Source organism: Engystomops pustulosus, chromosome 11 (assembly GCF_040894005.1).
Source record: "Engystomops pustulosus chromosome 11, aEngPut4.maternal, whole genome shotgun sequence".
Classification (NCBI taxonomy): domain Eukaryota; kingdom Metazoa; phylum Chordata; class Amphibia; order Anura; family Leptodactylidae; genus Engystomops; species Engystomops pustulosus.
Window position 1 is genome coordinate 26,621,271 of NC_092421.1, and position 20,878 is coordinate 26,642,148.

General features: G+C 39.4%; 1 protein-coding gene across 1 annotated transcript in view; it reads right to left on the reverse strand.

Annotated features, from left to right (window-relative positions):
- Nucleotides 1–892: 892 nt before the first annotated feature.
- PITX3 (paired like homeodomain 3) overlaps nucleotides 893–20,878 on the reverse strand; it is a 48,482-nt gene continuing 28,496 nt past the window's right edge. Inside the window, exons 2-4 of the mRNA XM_072130117.1 lie at nucleotides 14,435–14,562; nucleotides 3,419–3,624; nucleotides 893–2,266 (exon numbers count right to left, since the gene is read on the reverse strand). Of these exons, the coding sequence (XP_071986218.1) occupies nucleotides 1,703–2,266; nucleotides 3,419–3,624; nucleotides 14,435–14,543 (879 nt within the window). The 5' untranslated portion in view covers nucleotides 14,544–14,562 and the 3' untranslated portion in view covers nucleotides 893–1,702. The remainder of the gene's footprint in view (nucleotides 2,267–3,418; nucleotides 3,625–14,434; nucleotides 14,563–20,878) is intronic.

Genomic DNA, 20,878 nt, shown 5'->3' on the forward strand with positions numbered 1-20,878 from the left:
TATGTCTTCTATGCTTTTCTGTTGGAGAAATCATAAAAATCTCCCTATCTACCCTGCACACCACTATGGGCGTAGAACGGGCTGGGAGCGGGAGCAACATTTACTATAGTAAGCAAAAAACTGGCAGAGTTACCGCTTGTGTTTACCAAGAGGCCGGAGCTTCTTAGCAGATCCAGGCGCTGTAGTAACCAAGGGGGAAAATTTTAAGACTAGACACCCGTCTTAATTTATCCCCATCAATATGTTCAGCCTAATCCTATACCAGGCGTATAGGCACAAGAGCTATATGATTTTCTTAAATTTTCGATCACAATTTACCATAAAAAGGGCAGGAGTGTAATTTCGCCACCAAATATTAAAGGGATTTCCCCATGTGTTCGAGTTATCCTCTTTCCACATGATAGTGGGTAACAATGTGATTGTTGAGCGTCTGTCTGCTGATACCACCAGAGGTCTGGAGAATAGCGTTTCTGTTCTTACTAATAGGTGGATTGTAGGGGAGGATTCATAAGTTGCAGTTCTAGGGTACCTCCTACACTCCCATTCTATTGAATGGAGCGCCACCCATTAGTGAGAACACGACCACTGTTCTACGGATCACTGACTGTTTCTTTATCGTGATCAGTGAAGGTCCCACCAATCGGACCCTGTTCCGATCACCGTGTTGTTTCCTATCATGCCAAAAGGGCATAACTTGTAAACTTAGGGGAACTCCTTTACGGTATTATAATATGGAATTATTATTTGACAATGTATGGCAGTATTTGGGTATAAAAATGCAGGTAAAGTTACACATTTATGAAAGGGGCAGGTATGAAAAAGATAGCAAGTGAGATTCAGAAGTAGGGTAAAAAAAGAGTGGCAACATAAATAAGAAGACATCTAGAATTCAAATGATTCAACGTTTATTTTATTTTTTGCCTTTCAAATGGAACTGGGGTAGAAGAAATGGGATAGGGGCACAAAAATCTGTTGAAAAAGAAATGACCAATGTTAAAAGTTACACCTTTAAAGTAATCCTAAGCGGACATGAAGCAAAAAATCTGGTCTGTGGCCTTGCAGTCTGCACCACCTGGGACAAGCGTCGTCTTAGGTTTAAATTCTATTTGATAGATTATTCCACATACAAAACAAGAAAAAAAAAAAGTTTCATTTTAGATTTTTTATAATATATATATACATCCTATTTCTTTAGATTACATGTGTGACTGGTGGTTGGACAACTACGTGTGTGGCTGCCGAGTGGACAACTTTATCACGTTCTTGCTTGTGTATAGTTCACAGATTTTTTGATATTTGGGTCATCCTTATGATAAATAAGTAGCTGGGGATCTTCTTTTCATTCAAGTGACCTATACATTTTTTTTACGTCTCTGGGTTTAGTCAACTGTACAAAGACTGGGAGCCTCAATAAAAACCACAACAATGAAACAGCTAGCCTTATAAAAGCAAGACTACTGGTGGAATTCAGTTTTCTTTGGGTTGGAAACACTGTCTTCCTGATGAAGTACTCGTATAGAATGTCCTCCGGAACCAAAAACTAAATACAGTCTGCAGTTTTCTCTCGCTTTAAAAAATGGAAATGATTTTTCTGAGAAATTTTCATGCCCATTTTTTTTTTATTATTTATAAAAGGCATCTCCTGCAGGGCAATTAGTTCTTCTGTATTATGGCTACCATCAAGTCTTTTGCAGGTGGTCCTTCATACTGGCCGGTCCACAGCATACTGACAAGGGCTCAGGTTGGAAGCCGGAGTCTGTACTGCTGGGTATGTGAAGTTGGCATGTTGCTTAGCTTTCAACCTCAAACTCGCCAAGCTTGAATTGCAAGTGTCCCTGTACATGTAGGGACTTGCTGTAGAGGCATAGGGACAGGCACTGGCTGAAACTGCTGAATTGAGGCTGGGACTATTTAGGTTGTTAATGTTTCCCAAATTGTTAAGGCTAGAGCCTGGAACTCCAGTCACTGCTGAAGGGACCATAGATGAAGGCATGGTCATTGAAGCAATAGAGTTGGGTGGTGAGAACATTGGTTGGGATGACAAAGGACTCACGTTCATGGAGTTGAAAAAGGGAAAACTCTTGGCAGAGAGGGGGCTAGTTGCAAGGCTTTTGGTGGCCCAATTGTTGTAGGAGTATCCAGAATACATATCGTCATAGGGCTGCATGAGTCCATTAAACTGTGCTCCAAAGCTATTTTTGCAGAGTTCGGCTTGCTGGTTCCTTTCACGTTTTCTCCATTTGGCCCTCCGATTTTTGAACCACACCTACAAATACAAAGTAAAGATCATATTATATTATACACATAATCCAGTAAAACGTTATTATATAGAAGAAATAAAGTCAACTTTTACAATTCACCAAAAGTTCTTCTGCCCATGGTCCCGATATACTGGAGATACTCATCTCCTGAAATGCCATATACCAATATTAAATTATTAAATTCTTACTTTTGATTTATTATACTGTCCAATTTAACCATAAGACACTTGAGATGCACAAATGGTGAATTGGCTGTAAATTAGATCTGTACTATAAATCAACAACTTAAATAAAATCTACCATCAAATTCAAGCATGATAAACCAGGGACACTTACTCATAGACCCAGGCACTGTGCCTGGGGTAATCTCTTTATATTTGTTATCCATGGCCTCCTTCCTTCTAAAATCAACTTTTAAAATGATGCTGATGAGCCTGAGGGGCTCTGGTGGGTAGTTCGAGAGCCCCTTAGTGATGTCTTTTCATTGGTTGTTTCATTGGAGTACACAGACAAAGGGAGCAGAGAGAGAGAGAGAGCAGGAGGGGGGTGAGACATGTTCTACTCAACCTTTGACACTGCTGCACTGAGGGGCTCTGGGTGAGTCTCATTAGCATAATTTTACGTTGATTTTAGGAGGAAGGTCGCCATGAATAACAAATATAAGAATATTACCACAGTCACGGTGCCTGGATCTTTGAATAAGTGTCCCTGGCTTATCATGATGGATTTTGATAGTAGCGAAACATAAATGTGAATTATTGAATCCATAGAATGCCTGATCTGAAACTTTTTTTTTATGGATTTGCTGTTGGCATCAAACATTACTACACAGAAAGAGTCTGTGCAATGTTTTGATATAAAGTTCTGGCTTGTTTTTTAGCAGAAATACTACTTAGATCAAATGGGATGATGCCAAAGGAGTAGTTCAATAGAAATCTAACAGCACAGAGGTATGAGGACACTGCTCCGATGAACCAAGTCCAGCTACAATCCTGCAATCTGTCATTTATCATTTATGCAGTCCTGCTGCCACTAACAACACACAAAAAGATATGGTTACATAGAGCACATAACACTGTCTGTCTATTGACATATTCATCTTACTATTTCCATTCCATTTAGGCCTGTTAATGGCAGTGTATACATTTGGAGCTTACCCTGACTCTGGCCTCAGTGAGGTTGGTCCACACTGCAATTTCCTCCCTGGTGCTCATGTCTGGATATCTGTTCCTCTGGAAAGTGGCCTCTAGTTCTTGAAGCTGCTGGCTAGTAAAATGTGTCCTCTGTCGCCTTTGCTTCTTCTTTAATGAACCATCTTCAGGGTTTGAGTCATCTGTTTGGTTCTGTTGCGACTTTTCAGTGTCTACAAAATAATGGTTTTTTAAGAAATGATCAGTCATTTGGTTTACATTTATGATCATTCCTTGAGCTTTATCATGGTGAACTTAAAGGAAATCGACCACATGAATCCAGTATTTTATACCAAACACACTTACACTTTGGGATGTGTCCCCACTTTGGGGTGTTCTTCCTTTATCTTCTAATGACCTATTTATAGAGAAAATGATCTTCTAATATTATACAAATGAGCCTCATGGGCTCCTGTATACATCACAGAAGCCCCTTCTGACCCCGTATTCTGCTAATTATTCATGCCAAGTGACACCACCAGCACTCTGGTTGGGAAGGGAGGAGGTGGGAAGTAAGGCGTAAATAATTAGCAGAAGATAGAGCTAGAAGGGGCTTCTCTAACATAGACAGGATCCCCTGAGGCTCATTTGCATAATTTTAAAAGACAATTTTCTCCAGAACAAGACAATTGGAAGATAAGGAAAGAAGAGATCCTGTTTCAGGGACACAAACTAGCATGTAAGTGTTCTTGTTGTACAGTACTGGATCCATGAGGTAATTTACTTTGAGGTGTGCACAGACATCATGGAGATTATGCTAAATTTATATAAAATATTACAATAATATACTTTATTGAGGAAAATCGTTTCTATCGTAGTATCATTGCAAGTCCATCAAGTCCAACTTATAAGATCAAAAATTTTTCCCATTACTCGTGATATTTTTGTTTTCAGGTGTAGAGGATGCCCCCTGTCTATGGTGATGGAAGAACCACCTCTCCTCTAGGTGTAGAGGATGCCACTGTCTATGGTGATGGTAGATCCTCCTCTCCTCTAGGTGTAGAGGATGGCCCCTGTCTATGGTGATGATAGAACCTCCTCTCCTCTTGGTGTAGAGGATGCCCCATGTCTATGGTGATGGTAGAACCTCCTCTCCTCTAGGTATAGAGGATGCCCCCTGTCTATGGTGATGGTAGAACCGCCTCTCCTCTAGGTGTAGAGGATGCCCCCTGTCTATGGTGATGGTAGAACCACCTCTCCTCTAGGTGTAGAGGATGCCCCCTGTCTATGGTGATGGTAGAACCACCTCTCCTCTAGGTGTAGAGGATGCCCCCTGTCTATGGTGATGGTAGAACCGCCTCTACTCTAGGTGTAGAGGATGTCCCCTGTCTATGGTGATGGTAGAACCACCTCTCCTCTAGGTGTAGTGGATATCCCCTGTCTATGGTGATGGTAGAACCGCCTCTACTCTAGGTGTAGTGGATATCCCCTGTCTATGGTGATGGTAGAACCACCTCTCCTCTAGGTGTAGTGGATATCCCCTGTCTATGGTGATGGTAGAACCACCTCTCCTCTAGGTGTAGTGGATATCCCCTGTCTATGGTGATGGTAGAACCTCCTCTCCTCTAGGTGTAGTGGATGCCCCCTGTCTATGGTGATGGTAGAACCGCCTCTCCTCTAGGTATAGAGGATGCCCCCTGTCTATGGTGATGGTAGAACCGCCTCTCCTCTAGGTGTAGAGGATGGCCCCTGTCTATGGTGATGGTAGAACCGCCTCTCCTCTAGGTATAGAGGATGCCCCCTGTCTATGGTGATGGTAGAACCGCCTCTCCTCTAGGTGTAGAGGATGGCCCCTGTCTATGGTGATGGTAGAGCCACCTCTCCTCTGAGGATGTCCCGTTTTCCTGGTCACTGAGCATTGAGGTATGTGTATATTGTAATGAGGTCTCATCTCAGCTGTCTTTTTTTCTAAGCTGAATAACCCCATGTTTTGCTTGGTTCTTCCAATGCTGTGTCTTTAATTTCTCTTATGAATTTAATTAGTCGTAGTAAATACTACACACTATATTCATTCATCCTGCAGCTTTGGTATGTTCCAAATTGAGTAATGTTGCTTTTTAGTACTTACACCCTCCTCACGTTACCCTTGTTTCATCCATAAGAAAGTGACCATGAACAAAGTCATTGTTACGCTGAAATCTCATTGATGAGTTCAAAATCAACAAACTTTGCTAATATGTTAAAAGAAAAACAAAAATCAGCCTGATGTGCGAATGCTTCTACAGACATACGCTCACACATTAGTTACTGAATATTTAATGGTGTGTGCTTTAGAGAATTATGTCTGCAGCTCCATCTAACACCATTATATATCAATATCCTGTGTAACAATGTCAAGGTGGCAGAAATGTCACTCTCGGAATGAATTTAGAGATGGAAAGAGATGCCAAATACAATAGATAAGCTTTTTACATAGAGACATTTGTGTTATAAACCCTCAGAGAATCAACTTTTTTTGTTGTTTTTCTAAAATGCACGACCGTGGATCCTTTATTACTGATGTTTATCCCCTAGGTAGAACGATACCCTTCCATCCCCTACTGCTTAACATCTGCCGTTACTAATTATTACAGTGATTTCTACTGCATTGTAACAGTGCAAATAATAATAAGAAAAAGAGGTAAAGTCATATGAAAACCAATGCTTTTAGAGTGCATGCTTGCTTCAGCCGGAAAAGCGGATGTGTTGGAGATGGAGAAGCAAAAGCCACTTACAGACACCCCTGGTGTGTCAGAATTTCAGACACGGTTATAATCTTCTTATATTTGTTATCCATGCCCCCCTTCCTTCGAAAATCAACTTTCAAAATTATTTTAAAGAGCCAGTGGGCACTTCCCCATCCCACTGTATTCTACAACTCACTTCTGCAGTGAGATTACAACAAGCAATGGAAAGAGCAGGGGGAGACAGTGTAACAGCCTGTAAAGCTACAACAGAGATGGGCTCTGGTAATACCACCAGAGACCTTCTGGCTCATTAGCATCACTTTAGTCACAATGCCTGGATCTATGAGTAAGCTCCCATGGTTTATCATTCTTGAATTTCCTTTAAGCATGAACATCACAGACTAAAATGCACATCATTGTAAATCAGTGCCTTAATGTTGTCTGTACATTGGGTGTCCATGTTGTGGTAAGTGCATAAGAATTACCATAACTTACCATGTCAAATACACATTAATTACATATACTATAATGTGTTGAGATCCATCAGAAGTTTATTAAAAAAAAAAAAATACTTCACTCTTGGCTAACATGTACCAAGTGTGGTCTGGAGACCAATATTGCTGCTAAAGTAGTAATAATACCATTAGGTGTCTTGTACAGATCCTGCACAGAGCCATATTTGGGTGCCATATAACTACTGTATTTTTTGGACTATAAGTCGCACCAGATTATAAGGCGCATCATCAATGAATGCCTGCTAAAACATATAGGTTTATATATAAGGTGCACCGGATTATAAGGCACGTCGGATTATAAAGCACATCGTATTATAAGGCGCACCTGATTATAAGGATGAATGACCAGCAGGTGGCAGACCTGTGCACAGTTCAAGGCAGCTGTTGTCTGTAAGTATGGTTCATATATAAGGAGCACTGGACTATAAGGCACACCTTTGATTTCTGAGAAAATCAAAGGATTTTATGTGCGCCTTATAGTCTGAAAAATACGGTATACATTAATCCCATGGATATGGAGTCAAATTATGAGACTTTCTTCTGCCTCAACATCTGTTACAAAAACTTCCAATGGAATTTACAGCAGAAAACTGAGGCTGAGCTTTGGGTTTCAGCCATAGGTTTGGATACGGATTATAGACATATAATAGTGTTATTCTTGTGCCTTCACCCACCATTGTCTCTGTGCACCAGTGACATAAGTAGTGACAATTTTTGGTCAATTTTTTCAGTAGCGATGATTGGGGAAAAAAAGAAACATCAATCTCTGCTACTCATTATAACACTGAAAGTCAGATTAGGATCTTTTTTTGGAACAGAATTTGTGGTACAAAACTGCCTCATAATTTGCTAAAAAATCCTCCATGTGAACATAACCATGGACCCGCAGAATACAAAATAATCATATTAGATGTACGGATCTACATATATATTGCTGCCAGACTAAGGAGGATAGAGGATACAATAGCACTAATACTTCTTTGTATCATTTATCACTTATTGGACGACCTTTAAAAATAATGGTATGGAAATTATTTGGGTAAAATATCCCCTTTAAGCACAAGGGCTAAAATAAAAATACTTGGCTGGTGCTTCTGGCATTGTCATGTAGTCACTGCGGTGTTATTAGCATGTGGATTCTTTTAAAGAAGAACACTCATGCCGATATAAAAGTTATTTTTAACTTATTGAAGATTACGAACTAACACAATTAAGCTGCTTGGAAAAGAAAACAGTAGAGAATAAGCGGGTGCTGAAGGGCAGTGGGCAAGTTTCACATAATTGTCAAGTAATGATACAGGACATGGAGCAGCATCTGGTTTAATGTTCTAGACCTCTATTGAGGCATCTGATCCACACACAGAGGGGGAAAGTTAGGCACCAATCTTATAAGTTCTATCCGGTTTCTTCTTCTCTGCCAATAAAAAAGCAACTTATTAAGCTTTAATTTATAGACTTGATGTCACTTCCCATATAAAAAGTGTTAATGGTAAAGTCACCTCCTTCAGCTGTTTCACTTTATATGCTTCAGAAATAGCTAGGTGACATAGGACCTGACTACTAGGTAGAGATGTCATTCAAACTAAGGACCGTTAATTATGTTAAGATGCTCCATCCTAAACCAACTTCTGGAAATATTCTGCCCTTAAAAGAAAAGGTATCACCAGGATATTATGTATTTTCTAAACCATGTTTTTATGTTATACATAATGGGGCACATTTACTTACCCAGTCCTGTCGCGATCCCGCGGTGCATTGTTCGGCGAGGATGTGGTTCTGCCGCAATTCACTAAGATTGTGCACCCAAGTTCCTGCATCTGTCGCTTCCGCGCTGAGGTCTGACGGAGTTCACCTTCTTCTTCCTGGTGCATGTTAAAAATATCCCTTTTTAAATTCTGCGGTTTGTCCGTATCCGTCCAACGGCCCGCCCCCGATTTCTGTTGCGTGCAAGCCGACGGCAATGCGCCAAAATTTGATCACGTGTGCCAAAATCCCGGGGCATTTTCACACAAAACGGAAATCGCCGGGAAACCAGGTGTAAATGTGTCCGACGGACCCTTAGTAAGTAAGCCCCAATATTTTAGGAATTTTCATTTTCTTATTTCAAAGTCACTATCAATATTTAAAGGAAATCTAACATTTGTTTTTATGCATTGTGAACCAAACATACCTTAAGAATGCCGTAGCTACACTTAATTAGTCCCTGAACTTAATGGTTTTGCTCAAAAAGCAATTTTAAAATTCAGGACCTTCGGAAAGTGGGTGCAGATTGGCTGCCGTATATAATAGATCTGCCAGACATGACTAATCAACCTGAGCTGGATGACTCATTCACAGCAGCTGGGTGATGATGCAGTGATTCATTACTTCTGCCTGTCAGGACAACACAGTGGTTACGTATTCTCAGCTAATGCTGGAGAAAAAGGCTGGAGCCGTGCATAATTAGGGCAAGAGGAGAGCGCTGGGTAGCCACAGGAGCTACAGAGCCTCTTTGTCATAATTTTATAATTGTTATTTCAGCAAAACAACTCAGCTCAGGGATTAAACATGATATGTTTCTGCATCAGCGTAGCTACACATTCTCTAGGTATGTTTGGTTCATAATGCATAAAAGCAAATGGCAGAATTTCTTTAACAGAATGTATGCAATTTTCAACCTGGACACTATTTTTTTCTATTGTTGAAAATGAGCAATTTTCCAATATACATTCATTACTTTATTTCAGCTGTTTCTCTGTTATGATCCTATCTGATCCTAATCCTAAGCAAGGATTGTAGAGTGAAAGAGAAGGGAATAGGAAATTGAGTCTACAAACTGAGGGGTCACAGACATACACTGAGCTAATTCTACATCTCTGATCAGTAAATACAGGAAACAGCTCCATCATGTTTGCTCTATCTACACTCTGCTCTCATGTTCCCACACATGTGCACCTCCTCCCTGCTCAATTTAATAAAGGATATATTATCATACATAAACCTTCCCTGCCAACACCAACTTCACTTATACGGCTATAGTCGGGTATACGCAGAAATTGCATCCTATGGCCATGAGGCTGCTGTAAAGTGTATCAATAGCTGCTATTGTTAGAGCTCAAGCAAAATGGCAGCCCCCATAGCCATGGAAAGAAAATATAGAAAAAGAATCTATAATCAGAAAGTAAAACCAGAATAGAAAAAAGTGATGAAAATACATTAATCTTAAATCATAAACACATAAATAATCTATGCAGCATGTTACAGATCTGCACAACATCAGTTGAAAGAAAAAAAGTTAAAAATCATTTGCGCAGTTGTGACAGATATTTAACTGGGAATTGTGGCGCACGCGATCGGATTGTGCCGCACTAGCGTTTGCTTTCATGCGACAGCAATCAGGAGGCGGGCCGCTGGACAGTTCGACTGATTCGGACCAAGCGCGGGATTTAATATTCAAATTGTGTTGCAACCAATGCACTCACATACACCAGGAAGAAGTAGGTGTACTCCTGCGAATCTCAGCGGGGAAGCAACACATGCAGGATATCGGGCGCACAATCTTTGTGAATCACAACACAATGTACTTCGGGTGATCTCCGTTGGCCCGTAAGTAAATGTGCACCAGTGAGTTTATCTCACTGAATGTACATTCATTCGAAGCCTAAAGGCGTCTGTCTAAAAGACACAACCATTGTTCCTGATGCTAATAAAAAACACAGACTTTAGATGAGTTTGCAGTTTTATTGGCATCAGTAGCAATTACTTCTCCTTTAAAACAGGTTTTAGCATCGTGCAGTAGTATCTTTAATGGCTAGTAGAAAATAAATACTTTATCGTCAAGTATGTGCAGCCCACTTGTGACTGCAACAAAAGTTATGTAAATGTAGCCAATAGTTTATCACTAGCTAAATTGTCCCCTCTATCTAGCATGTGGGGATCATTACAAGCCACTTCAACAAAATTTCAGCAATTTGAGTTAGACTCTGGCCTGAGCTACAAATGCTGTAGCCTTGTTCCCTGATGGTCCCTGATGGTACAGTGATTTTGCTGGTAAATGTGTGGCTGGAGTAAGTGCAGACTGAGATTGCCCCTTATTGTTTGGCCCTATTAATTTCTGTACTCTGTCTCTTAAATATCATATAGTTTTTGCAAACTTTTCACTTTCTTGGTTGTATCTTTGACTTGGAGTACATTAGGCGGGTAAACATAGGTTCCCTGCCGCATCCACCTGGCAAGGTTAGAGGAGAGTACAACTGGCGGAAAAGCCCAATATAAAAGTAACTTTTAATCAGATGCAAGTCTCTGCAGGAACATAGATGTGCACCTAGGGATGATCTGTATTGGTTAAAGGGCTAATGCCTATAGTTATGGACTCACCAGAGTCAAGCATCCCAAAGTGACATACACAATTTTCTTGGGTGCCTGAGTGTCAATGGACCATCTCAGAGGTGTGTGCATCTTTGACTTGGTTGACATCATGTTTGACTTGGTTGACATCATCAGAAAAGCTCCCGACGTATATATGTTGGGGGCATATAAATTGACATATACTGGCAGGTGGAGGCATGGTTGTTGTATCTGGTGTAAAGGGCAGGATGGACTCGGAATCCTACATCTTCCCATCCTGCTGAGCAAAGAATGCGTTTAGCAGAGGCTATAGAAGCGAATTGCATCCATCCTGTAAGCTAGATGAATGGATACGCCACTTAGCAGGAAGGGAGGAGCTGGTTATGTCACTATCCATATAGGGACAGTGAAATCAATGGGGAAACACCTTGTGCATCCGCAGCAGCCAAACTCCTCACCCGTAGTCAGGGGAAGGAAGGGTCCTGGGTGACACATCCCACTGTGGGATATTTCTGTGCCATATGTTTTAAGAACATGTTTGAATCCCCCTAACGGGTCCTTGAAACATATGGCATATGTGAGCGCAGCCTTACTTTAACAAAAAAAGGGTCCCCAATTTATGCGCTGCCTGCTCCCACTCACCACCACTACTCTTCCTATTACTGTGTAGAGGGAGGAAACAGTAAATGACCAACTGGAAGCCAGGTGTAAGTTCTTAGCTTGTGTCAATCAATGAAAGGAGGTGAAGCTACTTAGAGTGTAAATTTCTCAAAAACTACATGACAAGCACATAAAAGGGCTGAAAAATTAGTGTCTGTGTCTTTTCCATATGTTGCCAGAGAGGAAAGTATGAAATATCTGACAGATGCTCTTTATTTAAAGGGAACCGGTCATCAAGAACAGGCAAAATAAACTTTACTCACCCCCACTGTGCCTTTGGACAGGAAGTGAACAGGGAAGGGGACTTCCTGTCTGCTAAGGCTGAGATATAAAGAGACACTGAGCTGTCAACCAAAAGGAGGCGAGGTTAGCTATCAGCCTGGAGAAAACATGACTCTTTGATTCAGAATTTGACTCATGCTCATTTGCATATCAAAAACGCCAGGAATTAAGGAGATTCAAGCTGAAATGTGTGTTGGGTTGATGCCATTCTGGAGGCTCACAGAGGTGATATTGTTACTATATAGCAGGTAATTTATCCTATCTGCAATTTTTATATTTGACATGCCTTCTCCTTGTGTGAGTAATGATAGGACTTATGTATAACATGTAATCTTGACATTGCAGTATTAAGCGATAGGATTTACTTTGTTACTGTTACACTGATCCTATATGAACTAAACTATAACAGTGATAAACATTGTCTCGGTTACATTGTTATACAATGAAGTTGCCCCATTTAACAGCAATAGCTAATTGAGGAGGGCACAGTCCTGCATTAGACAATATCACAAATATAAAGGATATTTCCTTTATATACCTAAATGTAAAACTGTAAATATTAAGTACAGTAATATATTTTTCTAGCAAAGGTTCTATGTCCACTCACTCCTATTACAGTAATAACATGTAGATAATATTAAGAAGTACATAATACATTTAAAAAAAAACTAAAGTAAAGGTCATAGAGCTGATTCATGCACATAATTACGGTACTGCCCAGCCATAATTTACTATGCAAAATAATAAAGTGTAATATCTGAGGCTGAGTAAGACCACAGGGTGTGCCTGGAATAAAGGAGGCTGAGGCAGATAGTGAAACAAGTTAACATTTAACCCTGCAAAATGAATAGGATTCATCTTCCCAGAGAGATAAAAATATTTCTATTATTTATTTTCCTACACTAACTATTTAGTCATTAAATACATAATAACAATTCTTACATATTATATTGTTTTATTGCATATTATATGACTGATTTTATACAGCATAGTATAATACAGTTTTTATGCGCTTTCATTCTGCCTTATAGATTTCTATTCTTTCCATCTATCTCTAATGTAGTATTTTTCTTACTTTTGAAGTAGCATAAACTGAGAAAACCACTAGATGGCACTGCAATAATATCACTGATAGAGTGACTGATAGAACTGATAATAGAACCTATAGAAAATTTGTAAATCTTAAAACATATTTACTGATCCCTTCCAGTTTCCAGTTATTTTAGATATACATCTTTGTTCAAATCAGTGTTGGGGGTCTTCAATTTTTTATTGTTCTGCTCCTATAATGTAGCAGAACGGGGTAAGTCCAAGCACTCCTGTGAACCATAACTGAACTGTATCATTGTAATAAGAATGCTAAAAGAAAATATGAAATGTTAAGCGTTCACTGTGATACTTGAAATGTTAAATAATTCAAGTAGAATTGCTGTAGAAATACTCAGACGGGGTTTACATATTAAGGCTTTATGATGCAGTCTTAAATCCAAAAAAACAAGAATACATTGAAAAAAGGAGGCGTATCAAAAATGATTTACATGTTACCTAAATTTATGATCCATACCACCTGGTTTTGTCTACAAAAACTGAAAAACTGTCAGGTGAGAACCCATCCATAATCACACAGATTACTCTCCATGTAAGTGTCATTATTCTCTGTATACATTTGTAAACGGATACTATGAATAAACTACACACATACAGCACATAACATGCAGGTTTTTCCACAATGTGTACAGCACTTAAGCTGTAATACAACTCATCTACAACTCATTTTCTGCATGTGAACAGTCTAATGCTTACTGTGAAACTAAAACATGATATAATCCAGTTTCTAAAATTTCTTAAATTTGTATTTTAAATACGGTAGTTGACATCTCTAGCTTTAATATTTACCTTTAAAATAGACTCAGAACTTTGCTAAAATGTATTTTACTCCTATATAAAATGTAAGGGTAGCTGCACATAGATCTGTATATATACATATGGATTTCACTGCAGATGTTATTGCACATTTGCAACAGATTTAAAACTCCTCTCCTAAAAATTGTCATGGTATAGTTTGTTATGAAAATGAAATTTCTGGAAAATTTCCATGCGGATGATTTCTGCAATTTACAAAATTTGATTTCTATACTAATCATCACATGGAAAAACTGCTGACACATGTACAATATCTTCTTTTTTACAGCCTCAAAACAAAAGCTTTCTGGTATTTGGACATGGATGGACTTGGATATGACATCGTGATTCAGATAAATGATTTTTTTTTGTAAATAAGTAAAGACCTGCTTTCATAAACTGTGTCAATCAGAAAAATCAGATCCAGTCTCCAATAGGCGGATACTGTAGGTGACCTGATTCATAAAAAAGTAAACTTAAGGTCTAAGGTTAAGGGCTGTCAAGCTAATGTCATAAACAGGGTAAAATATTGCCATTTATTAGGTTTTCAATGCTAACACCAAAAAAAAAACGCCAAAAATGTCACAGACAAAATTTTGTTTTATCAAATACTTTCCAATATTTGTACTCACCACTGTGCTCCTGTCCCTTACAGCTGTGATCATGCTGAGGGGTTCCAGAATCCGAGAGAGAAAGGGCAGGACTACGAGCCTCCGAATCAGTCAGAAGATTGAAATCCATGAGGAGCACAAAGTGACACCTGAAAAGAAACAGAACATCATTATAATAAGTGGATAATACATGACCATGTCAAACCAGTAACGTCAAACAAAGTGTAAACATCCTGTCTGCCAACTCCACTGAAGCCATTATCTACTATTGTGAAGATATAAAGCTGTGGATAGAGTAGAAGAGGTGGCAGGGGTGCTTACTTTAAGTCCTGCTGAAAATGTGGGTGATCCTCTGACCACCTGGATGTTCTAGGACAGATTCACACGATTATACAGCAATCTCCTGACTTTTTAGAACACATGGCCCTACATCAATGTTTAGAAAGTCAACATATGTTGTGGTAAATTACACCAAAATTATTTAAATGTCCATAATGAATTGGCCCCATTTTGGACAAAAGTAAAAGTTTAGGTTCTACACCTGTTATGCAGGGGTGAACCCAAACTCTCTGCTGCCTGAGGCAAGCTATGGAACGGCCCCCACAGCCCCATCCACTAGTAATATATCAGGTTGGGTTCTCCAAGTGGGTTCTCCATGCCATGTCTAACACCTATGATGATGATGATTGGTTGTTAAGAGACATTGGGGCAGATTTACTTACCCGGTCCGTTCGCGATCCAGCGGCGCGTTCTCTGCGCTGGATTCGGGTCCAGCCGGGATTCATCAAGGTAGTTCCTCCGCCGTCCACCAGGTGGCGCTGCTGCGCTGGAAAGCATCTGATCGCGCTGGAGTTCCCCGGGCTGGACCAAGTGAAGGTAAGCGCGTCCCAAGCGACACATTTCTTTTTTTAAATGCGGCGGTTTTTCCGAATCCGTCGGGTTTTCGCTCGGCCACGCCACCGATTTCCGTTGCGTGCATGCCGGCGCCGATGCGCCACAATTTGATTGCGTGTGCCAAAATCCCGGGGCAATACAGGGAAAATTGGCGCAAATCGTAAATATTCGGGTAACACGTCGGGAAAACGCGAATCGGGCCCTTAGTAAATGACCCCCACTATCTTTTAAGTGCTTTGTAGCAAATGACTGTTTCCCTTATGCTGCCAACATCTTGCTGCAGTAATGCTGCATGAGGCAAGAGTTTTAACTCACTTTAAGGCTGGTGCACCCCTGTGGCTATGAATAGAAGTAGATTTCAACCAACAATTTCAAAATTTAGAATTTAAAAGATCATAAATATATTTTCCCCAAAATCGTGGATATACCAAAAGGGGAAGAAGGCAAGATGCCTCTTTGACTTGAACTGACTATTACAGTATTACATTTTTGCTAAATCAGATTAAAAATATGCAGCATGTTGTATATATATATATATATATATATATATATATATATATATATATATATATATATATATAAAACTTCATGTCTTATTATGCCTGAACCCATATAATTTTATTTACAGGGATTTTGACATGTCTTTTTTCCACAATTCTTGATGGGAGTTTGGAAGACAATCTGGTGAAAAAATAGGTGAAGTCTTTCTTTATTTCCACCTTCGAATGGTGTTCTCCCATTGATATCCCATAAAAGGTTTATTCCAGGCAGATTTTGATATAGACATTTCAATGTCAAAATCCACTGAATGAGCACAAGCCAAAGATTTCTACACCGTCTCACCATGGACACCAAAACTCCCTCATCAAAACAAAAAATACAGCCAGTCCCCGGGTTATGTACAACATAGGTTCTGTAGGTTTGTTCTTGAGTTCAATTTGTATGTAAGTCGGAACCGTATACTTTATCATTGTAACCCCCAACCAAATTATTTTTAGTCTCTGTGACAATTGGATTTTAAAAATGTTGGATTGTCATAAGAACCAGGATTAACAATAAAGCTTCATTACAGACACCTGTGATAACTGTTATGGATGATTATTGTAATGTACAGTAAATTACCAATTACCAGAGGTCCGTTTGTAACTAGGGGTCGTCTGTAAGTCAGGTGTTCTTAAGTAGGGGAACGCCTGTATATAAAAACTTAAAATGAAAACTATCTCTTACCTCTTGACTTTTGATTTATTGTTGGGCACTGGAGAGCGGCTTTACAAATTATTTAGCCACTTTAGAGTTAATCTTTAAATAACGCTTTAAGCTGTTTTAAGATAAATATGTTAATTACTGCAATTGCTATTTTTACTGTATTTAATGTCACGTTATCAAAATTATGTGTACTATTTTTAAATAACTGATTGAATTGTGCCCATATCCATTACCCAACTTATTACTAAAAGCAAATCATAGACGTTAAAAAAAAAGAAAGAAAAATAGGAGGCATTATTACCACTAAGGGGTTAAATGCTGTGCTCCACACGGCTACTGGACACATAAATTCCCCAATGTACTGCCAACCCAGTGCGTGGTTTCTTGGCTTGGAAACCCCCCTGGCAGATTGCAGACTCACTCTAAACCCTGGGCCTCGCTAGCCCATAAATCAAAGATTATCTAGCAAGGCTTCTATTTAGAGCTCTCCGGGAGAGCAAGGCCTCTTCTTTTATAGGTGACATTCAGACTGAAATAGCAACATTATGAGCAAAATACGTAATGGAGATCTGAAGATGCGGCTATGTCTTTATCCAAGGGCAGTTAACACCTCTCCCAAGCACCAGGATCTCATTTCTCACCCATCCTTCTTGTCAAGATCTAGGTTTTCCACCTTCACCACAACAAAGCTACCATATGGAATAACAAGGCGGCCTGATCTAGATGTTTGTTCTTATTTTTATACATAATCCCTCTTCACGGAGAACAACATCTGAATACGGAATACTGTTTTCAATTGGGTTTCTTTTGGAAGATTTTGTTTTAAAACATACAAAACATATAGAGCAGTGGTGGCAAACCTATGGCACGGGTGCCAGAGTTGGCACTCTGAGCTATCTCTTTGGGCACCCAAGCCTCCACTTATCCATGCAATTCTTCCTGTTTAGAAACTACAATCATAATCCACACTTCTTGGCCTTCTTTATACTGTGTTGATGTGTTGAACAACAATACGGCTGAAAGTTATGAGCAGGGAGCGATACATTACTGTTTAAATTGCCATGTTGGCACTTTTGATAAATATCTGGGTTTTAGTTGTAGTTTGGGCACTCTGTCTCTAAAAGGTTCCCCATCACTGATACTGAGACACCCCCAAAAGTCCTTTTGGTATGAAGGCATCAAGAATCAGTGAATCAGGAGAAAGACAATAGCAGGAAATTTTCCAAATTATATTGACTAATAAGTCTAAGTGCATATTTAAGCACAAACATGGTAGAATTTAAGTGTTTATCAACATGATGAAATATTTTTGTATTCCTTTATACTTTCCGAAATAGTGCCTAGCTTTATATTAATAGTCATGTCAGTCTGTGCTTAAAGTATCTAATGTTAGGCCTGGGACTGGCTGGGAAAGGCACAAAAAATTGTGCTCCTGCTCAAATCTACTAGATGCCCAAAAGTTTAGGTGTCCACCAACTTTCCCCGAATTATGGGGCACATTTACTTACCCGGTCCAGTCGCAATCCAGTGGCGCGTTCTCCGTCGAGGATTCGGGTCTGCTGCGATTCACTAAGGTCCGCGCGTCTGATATCCGGCAGGTGTTGCTGCTGCACCGAGATCCGACGGAATTCACCTGCATCTTCCAGGTGCATGTGAGTGCTGATCATGTGAGTGGCGATGCGCCAAAATCCCGGGGGAATTCGGCGCAAAACGGAAATCGACGGGAAACCCGACGAAAGTGCGCGATTCGGACCCTTAGTAAATAAGCCCCTATGTGTACTGTTGCAAAGATTTCATGTAAATATATGCACACCACACTTGACTAGTAAAAAAACTGCTTTAGTGTGAACATTGAATGATCTACACAGCCTGTTTCATAGTCCCTATCAAATAAAAGTTCAACTAAGTAATTGTTCTAACATTCCCATACGTGTGTTCGCGTACTGATTTTCCGTTGCAAAGGTACAATATTTATCATAATTTATGCAGCATTTTTTTACACAGCATTATTTTTAAATATTTTTTTAACTGTTTTCATTTCTATTTTTTTTTTTTCAATCTAAACAGGCAATAGAGTAGATACCCAGAGTATAAAAATACAAAGTATAAAATAAATAAATCATACTTTTTGTGCAGCGACCCTCCAAAGGCACGGACTACAGTCCCTCAACAATCTCATTGCACAATATAATAGAAGCATTTCCGCTCAAAGGTTCTTTGAAGACATAAGTCAGGACACACAGTACCCTTAATCCTGAAAATCCATCAGAAGTCGAGACAGACTGTGTGAAAGATCTTCAAACACCAGTAACTTACCACAAACAGTAAAGATAGATGTGACTAGGATTCACTAGGAAGTTACTCGGCTGAATCGATTCAGTTGGCAAACTTCCTAGTGGAGCCTGGCATAGAGATACTAATTGTGGCATAATCCCTTAATGATAATTAATACGACTAGTGACGTACTTGGTCCAGCTCTTAGAGACACGATTGCAGGACCATTGATTAAAACTTTGACTGTGTAACAACATGTTCCCATAAACCGGGGAACCCCTGTGCACTCAAAAAAGCCCCCTAGAGCTTTTTGTTATGGTACAGCAAGTCTTTGTGTCAAAAAAATGCCAAGCATAATAAATAAGCATGCAAAAGGATAGTAGTGACCGATTAGGCAAGCTCTGTGCAGCGCTGTGGAATCTGTAGGCGCTATATAAATAAAGAATTATAATTAAAGGGGTTTTCCCATCTGGGCATTTACATTTAATTTAATTCATTTGCCTTATGTAAACATTTCTTCAATTGGATGCTATAAAAAAATGTTCCTGTGTGAAGATAATTTCTCATAAATGTAAGCATGTTGTCCCTTAAAAACGAGAGAGCTTTTGGCAACGCTGGCCAGACATGCGCTATTGAACTCTGCATGACCACCTGGATTCAACGTTTATTACCACGGGATGGCTGTGAGACATACAGTAACTTGCAGACATTTCATATACAAAAACCTTTTGTTTCTTTGAGTAATCACTCCAGCAGAGGTGGTCGTATCCAAGGACACCGTCTTGTTTCTAAGGAACCCTATGACTACGTTTATGAGAAATTATCTTCACACAGGTAAAAAAAAAAATTTTTATAACATCTAATTGAAAGAAATGTATAGATTAATGAAACAGAATGAGAATACTCCTTTAATACATTAAAAGTTTATAATGAAGACATGAAACTGCTATACTAAAGATGTCAAACAGTGATGCCTTGATGTAAATAATAAAAAAATGTGATAACACATTTAATAAAATGTGCAAAAAGTTGCATAAGTGTATTGAATACATACATATGGATATGACTTAATTATACTCCAACCGGAATTCTATGAGAAATTCAAAAAGAGAAGTTTTGAAACATGAATTATTAGGGTAAGCAGAAAATAAATCAGTGTTACTTCACTTTTCTAATATTTTTTTTTTTATTAATGAACAGTCAGGTAAAACCCTGTAGAGTATCTGTAATATCCTGTTGATTTATAAGAATAATAGTACTAATAATTCCTTTATATAGCGCACACAGATTACACAGCATTTTCTATAGCTTTTGCCTGCCAGGTTACGAGTATTCGGCTTCTGCCCTCTTAAGGAGCTTGGATACTGTCAATTGATTTCAGATGTCAGAGCCAAAGGTTGTACAGTACATGGAATGACGGTCAGGACATTTACTGGTGCACTTGAGGACATTCAGGTTGTTATACTATAATGTTCTCACACTACACTATTAAAGGGACGTCTGTTAAGAGTAATGAAACATGGCCAGGGGTGTGTAAGCATTTCACTTATGTACCAAGAGGCCCAATATTACACATGCAGGTTACACCCCAAATCTGTAACTCAAACAGATTTCATGTACCCTATACACTGATCGAGCACTGGGGCAATTTCTGCATAGAAACTTATCGAAATATCCTCCAAATTGCAGAGAGTTTTTCCTGTAGAAGCACATAGGACTTTCCTCTTCTCACAGCTACATTTTTTTCATGAATGCCATATTAATGTAGGAGACGTTACATGTCCAACTAGTGCAATGTAAATTTCCAACCATATTTCATATACCGAGACATCAGATAGGATCATATGGAAACACTTATATAGAATGTTGCTACCTCCGATGAATTGGTTTCCGACTAGCTGTCGGTAATGAGGTACATATTTAATTATGTGGTGTTTAGCAGATAATGGGGCACATTTACTTACCCGTCCCATTGACGCCGCCAATCCGGAATGTCCAACGAGGATTCGGAGCTGCTGCGATTCACTAAGATCGTGTGGCCGATATCCTGAATGTGTCCCTTCCCCGCTGAGGTCCGCTGGATTTCACCTT